The sequence below is a fragment of the Haliotis cracherodii genome, unplaced genomic scaffold (genome assembly GCF_022045235.1).
Source record: "Haliotis cracherodii isolate W230 unplaced genomic scaffold, xgHalCrac1.p SCAF_9, whole genome shotgun sequence".
NCBI classification, from domain to species: Eukaryota; Metazoa; Mollusca; class Gastropoda; order Lepetellida; family Haliotidae; genus Haliotis; species Haliotis cracherodii.
The window spans coordinates 20,134,531-20,148,185 of record NW_027266343.1 but is presented as its reverse complement, the minus strand read 5'-3'; the positions used below and the strand labels follow the sequence as shown (position 1 = coordinate 20,148,185).

Here is a 13,655-nt window from a genome sequence, read left to right as displayed (position 1 = left end):
GATGCCCCTCTCTCGAGGTATCTGGCATACGACTTTATTTGTCTTGGCATTCGATTTAAGAACTGTTGTTACAGACTGTTACAGAGCTGGTACAAATCAATTTTTACATACAATGTATGGCCACATGTGCTCATAAGCGTAGGGCTAAATATTTTTATTGATTTGTCACGCTATCTAAGACACAAAATCAACAGTGAAATACTGGTATCCGCGTACCAGATAACCATTTCATGACATCCGGCGTATTGCACCACTGGCATCCGGAATATCACTCAACTGGGCTGGGCATTTCGAATACCAAAAGGGGGTTGGCAGCATCGAGGTCGTGTATCGGGCATCTGTTTAACATGTAATAAATAAAGAGTTAAGTGTTACTGCTTTATTCCTTATGAGGGATGTTTGGATGGTGTTTTACGCTGACTGCAATATTCCAGCTGCATAACGAAGGAGTTTTGAAAACAATTGGATCTCGGCCCGTCAAACACGTGTTTGATAGCATGAGCACCCCCGGCACAATGACACAATCAGCCACAACCTGACCTCCCGCTACGGGCAAGAATGGGGCACGGGTGACGAACGGTTGGCCGGTTGGAACGATTGACTGTATATACCCATGTAGTTTGAATTTTATTTAGTTTGTAGGAAAATAGGCATTTTTGCTTTTGCTTAAATAGTTTCATCTCTTAAGATTCTACACCTTTCACAATACATAACTAAACTAAATTTAAGAGGTAATATGTAGCTTTCCTGTTTTCCATTACTACAGTGTGTTATCGCGTACGCTCTACTGTGGGTAAGGTAGATTCGCAACAAAGAGAGGAGGTACTTTATCGGGTATGCTTTCACACTAACGCAGCCAGCCCTCCATCACAATGTTGGCTGTAACAAGCCAATTGGTCTTTGGTTCAGTTTGACCTTTAAATGCCTACGTATATTTATTAAGTTAGTAGTGTAGGTAATTTTACTCTTGGTATTGAAGATGTAGGCGTTTATTGTTTGGTGTTCGGGTGGCGTGTACATATATTTCCAGTATACATACAGAGAGAATGTAAACGATTGACAAAGCTTATCGCGTGTTTCACAGCTGCTTCCTAGTATATCATATTGTGATATAATAACAGTTGACAACGTTGATACACGCTAACCTCTACCCGGAGTGCAATGTGTATATGAAACGAAAAGTAGCAAGGACACAAAGGTTGGCAAAATTGCTCGACTATCATTTGTCGTCCAATTATCATTTACAGGTATAACTTTTAAAAATAAAGTATGAGCATAACGTTTCATTCCCTCACAAGGAGCCTGTGTGAAACCAGCATATGTTGTCTGGAATAGTTAGGTTACGCAACACGCTGTCGTGAAACAGTTCCATTACACCCATGTCGTTAAATAATGTATAATCACGCTCAATATTTCTGTTGCATACTGGTTTCTCCATTAACACATTACACAATGCCCATGCAGATAATGTTATGTCAATGTTTCGTTGTATTCCGTAGCTATTCCAGATCAAAGTTACTACATTGCAAACAGGCAAACATATATGTTGTCGCTCATACATACTCTGAAATAAAAACGTCAGAAAATTTCCCAAGCAATTCTACAAAACTTCATTGTGATACCGTGGCTAAATTCTTCAGAATAAACGTCTTTTGATAAAAAGAGGAACAAAATCTATCTGGGCTCCTTCCTATTACATAATTATTAAAATACTTTTTAACCCCAAACAATGTGTAAATATTTTCATCTCAGAGCCTATTGTCAGACTACGCCGTGTATTCACTAATTATGATCTCGGAGTCCTGTAACAAGTGAAACCGTTTTATGACTAGGTCCCTTTTTAACATATACCTAGGTTACATGAGGTAGTTTGCATGTGCGATAGTGCCAACATGGAGACATTTATATCACAGGAGTGTCATAACCAGACCCGTATTACCACCCCGTCCCGGGCTGATATGGCTTGTCAATGCATTTTGAATGTGCGATCGATATCAGCCCTGGTTGTAAGAAATTGCAGTTACGTCCGTTTGTGCTTCGTTTGCTCTGGTAGCTTTGCCGTGATAATATATTCCAAACAAGGTGAAAATGTACTGTATCCACCTTAGCATCAAATTGTAAAATGTAAGTTTTCATATCATACCCGACCCGTGAAGAGCCAGTTTAGAAATGGTCTTCAGCCTGTCGTAAGAGGCTTCTGACGGAACGGGTGGTCAGGATGCTGACTTGGTTAATGCGTTCACTGCGTAGATCGATGCTCATGATATCAGTCACTGGATTGTCTCTAACATATACCCTGTATCAACCCTTAATCTCATTAAAATCAGATCTTACTTCTCGCTTCCGCTGAACAAAGTACTTCCCGTTTCTAGTCACAGCAGAACGATCTTTCGCGAACTTTGACCGACCAAGGAGAAGTCGACAATAGCCAATCAGAAAGCCGTTTCTCGAGCTTTACGGCACTAGTGGCGACTTCCATTCCAGACTGCAAAAAATGTCTATTCAATTTTATTTTTTTTAAACTGAACAAAAGAAAAAATAGATGGCTGAGATTTTATTTCAGAGGCTTTTCCATTCAAGTGTTTATCCCATACTAATACAACAGACCGACGATGATTTTGACGGAATCAGTCGTCCAGCCCGTGCTTACTTTTCGATTAAAAATCAAATTTCGTGTGTAACTTTCCTGATCTGGTAAGCGACGCTCTGCTAGTCGTTCTGACTTGACCCGTAATGGGATGTCCTTAGATCTTTGTTTAGAACTGACATCTGATTTTAATGAGATTATATCAACCCTCGACCTTCGGCCCTCGAGCTGATATGGGGTGTAATACGAACACTGCCATATACTAACCTCTAAAAATTAGGCTGAAAAAGGGAAATGTCCTGGGTATCGGCGCTAAACTTCACACACTGGGAGTCAGTTTTGTTGCCAATTTCCCTCGTCATGTGTAGCATACTTAATTGTGTTGTTGGTATTGTTGGTGGTAAAAAAATCTCATCACTCTCAATAAAGGACCGCCTCCGTGGTCTAGTGGTAGAGCGTCCGCCCGGAGAGCGGAAGGTCCTGGCTTCGATCTCCGGCCTGACCACCCGTTAAAAGATGGTACTTGTTGTTACCATGTCAGGCGCTCGGCATTAAGGGGTTAAAACAAGGACTGGTCGGCTCGGAGTCAATATACTGTATCTGAGTGGGGTATTCATGTTAAACTACGGCAGGGTATCTCAGTGAGCTAGCACTATAAATCGGCATCAGTCCGGACTAGTACAAGCAGCCACACAAACACACACACTTATACATGCACGTCGCTATATAAGTGCAATAATCTTGGACGCGACGTTAAACCCCATTTCACCTCACCTCACCTCAATTAAACGTACAAAAACGTCCCACATCCCACCTCACTTTTGAGAACAATATGCATCCGTGAAGATCCGGGTTAGAATTGGTCCTCAGCAACCCGTGCCTGTCGTAAGACGCGACTAACGGGATCGGGTGGTCAGGCTGCTGACTTCGTTAATGGATGTCATCTTATTCCAGCTGCATAGATCGATGCTCATGATGTCTATCACTGGAATGCCTGGTCCAGACTCAATTATTTACAGACCACCGTCATATCGCTGGAATATTGCCGAGTGCCGCGTTGAACAACAAGCAAACAAACAAAAACGTCCCAGAGAATTATGCTTTAAATTCAGGCTTACACGTTTCAAGAAGAACTGATTTACCATGTGTCACCGCAGAACAGGTCCTTTCCCATTCTTATCATCTAAAGAGTTGACTGAATGCAATCTGTTGGTTTGAATGTGTTTTTGGCAAACGAAGAACAGTTAAGAGAGTGTTTTAATGCACTGTGAACTAAAACAAGAAGTAAGAATTAAGATTTCAGAGATTTCTCCATTGAAATATTCTAGAAAGAGAAAAGGTTTGTTTTTTTAAATAATTACTCTCACCAACATCTAATTTTATGCACCGACTTTAGTTACTAGGTTACCTGTGAACTGCGTTAGGTAATTAATTACCCACGGTCCATGTATTACACATGATAATAAAGAGTTATTTCCACAATTGTCATAATACTCCCAGCTGTAATCTATGCCTATGTCATAATATAAGGAAATGCGATTGTAAACATTTAGTTTTTGTACGAGCGTTTTAATGTATTAGTCTATATGCTTAGACCCGAGTCAGCTGTGAGCGGCGGAGTGAGAGCGTGGCAGTTAATAGGAGACTGTGGCCTAATGTGGCCTAATGTGGCCTATTGCACCCGCTGTGCTCGATCCACATTTTCCATACACAGCAAGCCGCATACCATCTTCCTTTGCGGAGTTTTGTACAGGATCATGTACTATATTTAGAGAATGACGCACGCATTGCAATCGAGCACACTTCGACCTGAACCAGATAAAGGTGCGTGGAGCTTGAACAACTTCATTCAACAACGCAGAGGCTTTCATTTCATGACCAGGGAAGAAAGCGTGTCAAGTGGTCATTGTCGACATTGCTGGAACCTTATTTCGTGGCTGCAGACAAATTTAGTGTGACAAGCGGGTGATAATGGAGGAACGAGTTGGAATGATGCTACTCCCCTGCTTACTGTGTGTAATCATCAGCATGGGAGAGTGTTCAATCGAACGCTCGCTCTTCACTTCAGCATTTAAACATCTGGTCCCGCGGGTTAAAAGACAAGCTTCTGGAGTTGCACATGTACCCAGTATAACTGATTTCTGTATCAGCTCTCGGGTTCAGTCGAGATTTGCTACTGTCAAAATATCCAGTGCTATTTTGAATCCAAAGACCGACAGCACAGAAGCAACTTTCTCTGTGCAGATACCAGAATCGGCCTTTATTTCAAAGTTCACCATGATAATTGATAACAAGAATTATGTGTCTAAGGTATATCAGAAGAAAGAAGCTCAGACAAAGTATGACAAGGCTAAAGAAGAGGGGCAGACGGCGGGACATATTAGGCACGATTCTACAGATTCAGCTCGTGGGATGGACATATTTTCCACATCGGTCAACGTTGCTGCCGAGAGCGAGGTCTTCGTCGAACTGACGTACCTCCAGTTGCTGGAGCGACGGCTGGGTTTATATGAACAGAGGATAATGGTCCAACCCAGGCAGATTGTGGACAACTTGACCCTGAATCTTATCTACGAAGAGGGCCCTCAATATTTTGACAGATTTACCTACCGGCCCCCCAACAGTAATGACGTCATGGATGCGTCGTCAGAACATGCGACTCTTACCGCATCTCTGTCCAGGCGACAGGTCACGTACAATCCTCCCGTGACTAGACAGACCCAAGTCAACGCTGACAGAGGCATTGATGGTGAGTTTGTTGTGTCCTATGATCTGAAGCATGGATTTGATGGAGGCAACATCATCTCAGCACTCAATAATGATTATTTTGTTCATTATTTTGCTGTTGACAAATCTCACGAGTTGCCACCCGTCCCAAAAAATATAATATTTGTTATTGATGTGAGCGGATCAATGGGTGGCAGAAAAATTCAACAAACTCGTGATGCAATGAAACAGATTCTCCTGCAGTTAAATGGACTAGATTATTTTAACATATTGCTGTTCAGTAGTGGAACTGTCGCATGGCAAACGGAACCTCTTCAAGCAACCCCAAACAATATTCGACGTGCTACAGTGTACGTTGACGCCAAGGTTCAAGCTGGGGGACCCACAAATATAAATTCTGCTTTGGTTGATTCCATGAAAATCGTTTTCAGAGATACGAGAAATATGAACCTAGCTGCCATCGTCGTCTTTCTGACGGACGGCCAGCCAACTTCTGGTGAGACAGTAGAATCCACAATTCGTGTTAATGTCCGACGTAATAACTTTTGGAACAGGATCGCCTTATTCTCACTAGGATTTGGTTCAGGTGTGAATTACAATTTCCTGCAGGAGATATCGTGGGAGAATGGAGGCTTCGCGAGACGTATTTATGAAGAGGATGATGCAGCGAAACAACTGACGGATTTCTTTAAAGAAGTAAACATCCCATTGCTCCTCAATGTGAAGTTTCAGTATAACACCAACCAGGTGGACACTTCAAAGCTGACTCGAACAACATACAATCAGTTCTTCTCTGGAACAGAAGTGGTGGTTGTGGGAAGGAGACTAGGTGATGTCATAGACGCTACTGTGCAAGGTTCTACAGCCACTGCTAAAACTGTTCATCTTGTAGTTCCTGAGGCTTCAAAGAAACGTCTGTCTGGACCCTCTGGAGAGTTTACCGAGAGGCTGTGGGCGTATCTGACCATCAAGGACTTGTTGAAGAAGAAGGCAATAGCCACCTCTATGGAGGAAGGTGAGGTACTGGAAGCTCGTGCACTCAACATGTCATTGATGTATGGGTTTGTCACTCCTCTGACCTCGTTCGTAGTTGCGCAGGAACAGCCAGTTGAAGAAGATTACGCGTACGACAGGTTTAATGTTTTGCCAACTAATAAAGATTTTCAACTTAGAAAGCGTTACGCCATTCCAGCATCAGAAAGTGCAGCACAAGTACCAGCTTCGTGTTCGGCATTCGTGGCCGTTAACGTAGTGATGGTGATTGTCAGTTTTTTGCTCCAACATTGAGCAAATCGTGTTCAACGAGTTCAACTTGTAGTAGTACATTTTCTGACTTCGATATCTGTAATCATCAGCTGTGTAACATTCAAGCTGATTTTGACGATGGTGACATTTTAAGGACATGCTGGAACAAGGACACCTGCTTCGTTGGAACATGATGTTGACAACACGTGCAAGTCAATCTTTAGATTGTGTTGTGCGGGTTAATGTTCGTACTTTCATAATTTGTTGACACTAGTTTGAAATGAATGAATTAGTGGTGGTGTTATGTGCAATATTTCAGTAATCCAACGTCGTGTGCGCAGATGATGCACTTAGTAGAAATTAACCAACCCAAATTAAACCCACTTGCTGTCAAACCTGGCTGATCCTGACTCGGCTAAGGGATACAACTCTGGAAACAATTGTACTGTTACATGTTACAATCCCCAGGAAATATGTGGATTGACATGTGGATTTTTCTTTCTTTTTTAAAAACGTCGTACAAGCTAAGGCTTTAGCCTTACCATTGTTGGGGGGATACCAATACATATACCCGTGACTTGATTGTTAACATCTTCTTGTTGTATGTTCAGTATTTATGTGTGCCTTTCTTGCTGATCTTGTCATGAAATGCACATCTCAAATAAGTATCGTTGAGTTTAAATGGATCGATGTTTATCCGAATGCAATAGTCATATTTGATAACTGTAAAACCTGACCTGTATATAACCCTTCGCTTAAAATATACATCTGTGTAGTCCTCTAAATACTACAAATACTGATGTTATGAGGTGTGTTGCTGCTCATCATGTTCGATCTACGTTAATATAACATTTTTCTATTGATGCTGTCATATGACATTTTAGACTGTTGTATGGCAATTGTACTAAAGGTCGTGTGGCCCAAACTATTGACTAATATCTGTTCTGTTCTGTTGTTGTGGCATACTAAAAACAAAGATTAGGTCAAAATAATTTACTGCCGTGGATGAAGGTATCTCACAAGGAGCAATCTCCTTCAATTTGCAAATGAGTCACACGAGTGGTTTAAGAGAGCTTGAGAGGCAAGTTAACACAAAGTAGCTAGTGTGACCACCTTTGCATTGCATCTTCACGATGCAAGGGAGTTTACTGACTGTAAACGTCCAGTAGCTATGACGAGTTATGTTCATTCTAAGTCCCTCCTACTGACCAATCCTATTCCACCTCTCATATCACGCACAATTATTGCTTCAAACAAAATCACGGCTCCCAGTCAAGACCATCTGTTCAAGTTGTTCGAAGAAAAGTTTAACATTCCCTGTCTCACAGTCACCCAGTGCATGTGGGTTGTAGCACGTCACTTGAGCACGTTCATTGAAAACATGAAAACGTTTTGAAAATATCTATCGATGCCATCTTGTTGACATCTTTGAAATCCGTTAATCGACTGAATTCTGCACGGAAGACGCTATGTTGTTTACGAACAGGATGTCGATTTCATCAGTCAGTTTGGGTTGGACTATACATGGACTCGCTAGTCCAGCCAAAACATAACTCCTGAATTACAGCCTAGTTCGGCAAGGGTGGAAACTGGACTTAAATAGTCAGTTAACTCACTTGACTCGGGAAGATATTGTGCATTGACGCAGAACTCACACCCTGGTATAACTGACGTCACAAAGTGTTATGGTCATGGTGACACATTACCTTCAGAAGGAAACTTGACTCACTAACGAAGACGACCCTTTTCAAATAACGTGTTGTCGACGTTGATGTTCTGCCGTCCTGATTGGCCGCCTGGCTGGATGCCTCGCACGAATGAGGCAGATGCGTGTCATCGCAGAAACGCCACTGTTGCCAAGGATGGTACCGGCAGTGAGCGTTGCTGTGTGTTAACCTATGTCGAAGATGCGTGGTTCAAATCATATGTGTTGGCGACGGGTTGTCACGGGTGGACGGCCACGACGGGGACGGTCTGATCTGGTTGTTTGCATGTTTTCGAGCTTTTTGATAACATTTTCCCTGGTTCTAATCCAAAAATTCATATACATATAAAGGGGGAAATAATCCTCGTTACAATAACTTTTGTCTTTCAGTGTATACTGCAAAATATCTTTTATTTTACTTCAATAAACATGGAACATTGGTTCCATCCTACCTCCATATATGTAAAAACATGAAATTATATGAATCTCATCTTATATTACATGCAGCGGGAAAATTTAGCAGAGCTATTGACTATAAATCTGATATGTCAAGGAAATCAATGTGCCAGTACCAGGCACACCAGTTGTTGATTTCGTGAACAAAGATCCACACAAGCAAATTGGCATGACATTGTATCCACCCGATCCTCATTTTTGTAGGTAATCCAAGCCGTCTGGATACAATGACACAGTTTTATATCTTGGTCGCACATTGTGACAACCCGATTCTCACGACTAGCATGGCAAAGTGGGGACTTTCATAAACCTCCGCATTCTTTACCAAGTCAAAGAATGACGTCTGTTATGCCATGCTTATAGATGATATAATGACATATTTTGTTAATGGCATGATAGAAAACGCAAAACAGAATAATTTGATATTGAATCTTGTTTCAACAGGGTTGCCGCCTGGCTGTGTAATATATTCAAACAAACAAACAAACATGTTGGAAGATGAACCGAGCTGAAACAGGAAATAGCAGATGTTGCAGCCTATATACAAACGTGTGGTGGGAAGTGAGAATATACACAACAAGATATAATATCTCGATGGAACAGGTCACATATGCTGTTTAGTGCAATTATCGTTGGATTTGCATTTGCGTTAAACATGCAGGCTGGCGACTGGACAGTACTTCAGCCACAGACCAGTTAAATTCATCTCCGAGTCTGCACTTATTCGAGTCTGGAAACTAGGGGTTGATACCTTGAGCAGCGTTTCACGGCCACATAACGTACAACCAGCCACGTCACACAGTACTTCATTAGAAACATCAATGGTTGTTCTCTTGTGGGGAAGGAATTACTCTGTCTTGATCTTCAATAAAGTAATAGCAGTGTATTTTGAGAAAAGATACATGCGACGGACCTTTTATAGTCCAACTTACGAGTGAGCGAGTTAAAAGTGGACGTCCCATCAACAACTGTTCAGCTACAAAAGGATGATAACATCATGACTCGAGAGTCTGATTTATTGTGGTATGGTAAAAGTTCATAAACTGCTGCATTTAAGTAAAAGCAGAAACTTTGGTTAAATATACTTAAAATCAGTTTGAGATATTTTAATCCACTTCTGTTCACGTCAGGCGAACCCGGATCGGATGTCAACATCCCAGCCTAAGTGAAGGATACGCTGGGGGTTGATCCAATCAGTTGTCAACTTCCTAAATACGATTCGGCTTCATTGTCATCGTATGCTTAACATGTCCAACATTGATATCCTATGTATTTAATACATCAGTAGATAAGCCTCTTTTGTTCATAACTACCTCATGAAGTCAGCCATATATAGTGACAGTTTGTCGTAATTCACCGACAAACACAAGGCCATATATGACTGACACGATCGACGAGAGAGATTGAACGTGTGACAATTAGCTGTTCATCATTCCTGAAATGTCCGATCATTTGAAGGTGGCCATAAGTGTGTGTCAAACCGGTTGTCCGATCATTTAAAGGTGACCATAAGTGTGTGTCAAACCGGTTGTCTGATCATTTAAAGGTGCCCATACGTGTGTTTCAAACCGGTTGTCCGATCATTTAAAGGTGCCCATACGTGTGTGTCAAACCGGTTGTCCGATCATTTAAAGGTGACCATAAGTGTGTGTCAAAACGGTTGTCCGATCATTTAAAGGTGACCATAAGTGTGTGTCAAACCGGTTGTCCGATCATTTAAAGGTGACCATAAGTGTGTGTCAAACCGGTTGTCCGATCATTTAAAGGTGCCCATACGTGTGTGTCAAACCGGTTGTCCGGTCATTTAAAGGTGCCCATACGTGTGTGTCAAACCGGTTGTCCGATCATTTAAAGGTGACCATAAGTGTGTGTCAACCGGTTGTCCGATCATTTGAAGGTGCCCATACGTGTGTGTCAAACCGGTTGTCCGATCATTTAAAGGTGACCATAAGTGTGTGTCAAAACGGTTGTCCGATCATTTAAAGGTGACCATAAGTGTGTGTCAAACCGGTTGTCCGATCATTTAAAGGTGACCATAAGTGTGTGTCAAACCGGTTGTCCGATCATTTAAAGGTGACCATAAGTGTGTGTCAAACCGTTTGTCCGATCATTTAAAGGTGCCCATAAGTGTGTGTCAAACCGTTTGTCCGATCAGTTGAAGGTGACCATAAGTGTGTGTCAACCGGTTGTCCGATCATTTGAAGGTGCCCATACGTGTGTGTCAAACCGTTTGTCCGATCATTTGAAGGTGCCCATACGTGTGTGTCAAACCGGTTGTCCGATCATTTAAAGGTGACCATACGTGTGTGTCAAACCGGTTGTCCGATCATTTAAAGGTGACCATAAGTGTGTGTCAAACCGTTTGTCCGATCATTTAAAGGTGACCATAAGTGTGTGTCAAACCGTTTGTCCGATCATTTAAAGGTGACCATAAGTGTGTGTCAAACCGTTTGTCCGATCAGTTGAAGGTGCCCATACGTGTGTGTCAAACCGGTTGTCCGATCATTTAAAGGTGACCATAAGTGTGTGTCAAACCGGTTGTCCGATCATTTAAAGGTGACCATAAGTGTGTGTCAAAACGGTTGTCCGATCATTTAAAGGTGACCATAAGTGTGTGTCAAACCGGTTGTCCGATCATTTAAAGGTGACCATAAGTGTGTGTCAAACCGGTTGTCCGATCATTTAAAGGTGCCCATACGTGTGTGTCAAACCGGTTGTCCGGTCATTTAAAGGTGCCCATACGTGTGTGTCAAACCGGTTGTCCGATCATTTAAAGGTGACCATAAGTGTGTGTCAACCGGTTGTCCGATCATTTGAAGGTGCCCATACGTGTGTGTCAAACCGGTTGTCCGATCATTTAAAGGTGACCATAAGTGTGTGTCAAAACGGTTGTCCGATCATTTAAAGGTGACCATAAGTGTGTGTCAAACCGGTTGTCAGATCATTTAAAGGTGACCATAAGTGTGTGTCAAACCGGTTGTCCGATCATTTAAAGGTGCCCATACGTGTGTGTCAAACCGGTTGTCCGGTCATTTAAAGGTGCCCATACGTGTGTGTCAAACCGGTTGTCCGATCATTTAAAGGTGACCATAAGTGTGTGTCAACCGGTTGTCCGATCATTTGAAGGTGCCCATACGTGTGTGTCAAACCGTTTGTCCGATCATTTGAAGGTGCCCATACGTGTGTGTCAAACCGGTTGTCCGATCATTTAAAGGTGACCATACGTGTGTGTCAAACCGGTTGTCCGATCATTTAAAGGTGACCATAAGTGTGTGTCAAACCGTTTGTCCGATCATTTAAAGGTGACCATAAGTGTGTGTCAAACCGTTTGTCCGATCAGTTGAAGGTGCCCATACGTGTGTGTTAAACCGGTTGTCCGATCATTTAAAGGTGACCATAAGTGTGTGTCAAACCGGTTGTCCGATCATTTAAAGGTGACCATAAGTGTGTGTCAAACCGGTTGTCCGATCATTTAAAGTAGACCATATGTGTGTTAAACCGGTTTTCCCGATCATTTAAAGGTGACCATAAGTGTGTTTCAAACCGGTTGTCCGATCATTTAAAGTAGACCATATGTGTGTCAAACCGGTTGTCCGATCATTTAAAGTAGACTATAAGTGTGTGTCAAACCGGTTGTCCGATCATTTAAAGGTGACCATAAGTGTGTGTCAAACCGGTAAGCTTAAAGGCAATTGAAAAATTCTGTTGACTACAGTCAGTTTAGGTGTGGAGTCGATAGGCCCAATGTGCTCTCCTTTCTTTGTTCACGAGGAACCATTTTGACTTTTTCCAATGTATGTAAACCACATGAGTCTAGGATTAAAGAAGCTAAATGTCATAAACAATGACGTTGCGGTAGGCTCAAACGACTCGACGAAACTGACTCTAGGTTCTGTATTTATCATGCTGTGGAAATCCCAGGCGTTTCTTCACTGGAACTAGTGGAGTTGACAGAAGGTGGCTCAACCTGTGGCTCCTAGAGATGAATCAGCAAGATGAACAATATCGTGAGCATGTGACCCTTTCCCTTCCATGACTGAAGACAGACACATACAGACATAGTCTGAAAGGGCTCTCTCTCTCTCTAACACACCAACACCCTTTCCCTTACATGACTGAAGACAGACACATACAGACATAGTCTGAAAGGACTCTCTCTCTAACACACCAACACCCTTTCCCTTACATGACTGAAGACAGACACATACAGACATAGTCTGAAAGGACTCTCTCTCTCTCTAACACACCAACACCCTTTCCTTTCCATGACTGAAGACGGGAACATACAGACATAGTCTGAAAGGACTCTCTCTCTCTCTAACACACCAACACCCTTTCCCTTCCATGACTGAAGACGGGAACATACAGACATAGTCTGAAAGGACTCTCTCTCCCTCGAACACACCAACACCCTTTCCTTTCCATGACTGAAGACAGACACATACAGACATGGTCTGAAAGGACTCTCTCTCTCTCTAACACACCAACACCGTTTCCCTTCCATGACTGATGACAGACACATACAGACATAGTCTGAAAGGACTCTCTCTCTCTAACACACCAACACCCTTTCCCTTCCATGACTGAAGACAGAAACATACAGACAAAGTCTGAAAGGACTCTCTCTCTAACACACCGACACACACGCACAAATACACATACGCACGCGCACAAACAAACGTACACACGCACACGCACACGCACATACACATAGATACCTCTTGTAATGTTTGGGTCAAAAACAATTTGCAAGTATATACTTTGTTTTTCTTTCTATAACCAAACAGTGTCCGCCCGTTGGAAATGGCAAAAGTAAATCCTGCTGCGATATCTCCAGTGGTCCAGCGGATAAATTCATATGTTAATACAGTGGACAAATGTTATATAAGTGAAAACTAGTTGTGCAACCGGCCGGATTCGTTCAGTTGGTTGATC

At 42.3% G+C, this 13,655-nt stretch overlaps 1 protein-coding gene across 1 annotated transcript; it reads left to right on the top strand.

Moving 5' to 3' along the window:
- The first annotated feature begins 4,393 nt into the window (after positions 1-4,393).
- LOC139452610 (inter-alpha-trypsin inhibitor heavy chain H3-like) lies at positions 4,394-7,489 on the top strand. Its single transcript, XM_071234139.1, has one exon. It carries the CDS (start codon positions 4,559-4,561, stop codon positions 6,599-6,601), a length of 2,043 nt encoding a protein of 680 aa, XP_071090240.1. The 5' UTR covers positions 4,394-4,558; the 3' UTR covers positions 6,602-7,489.
- Positions 7,490-13,655: the final 6,166 nt, after the last annotated feature.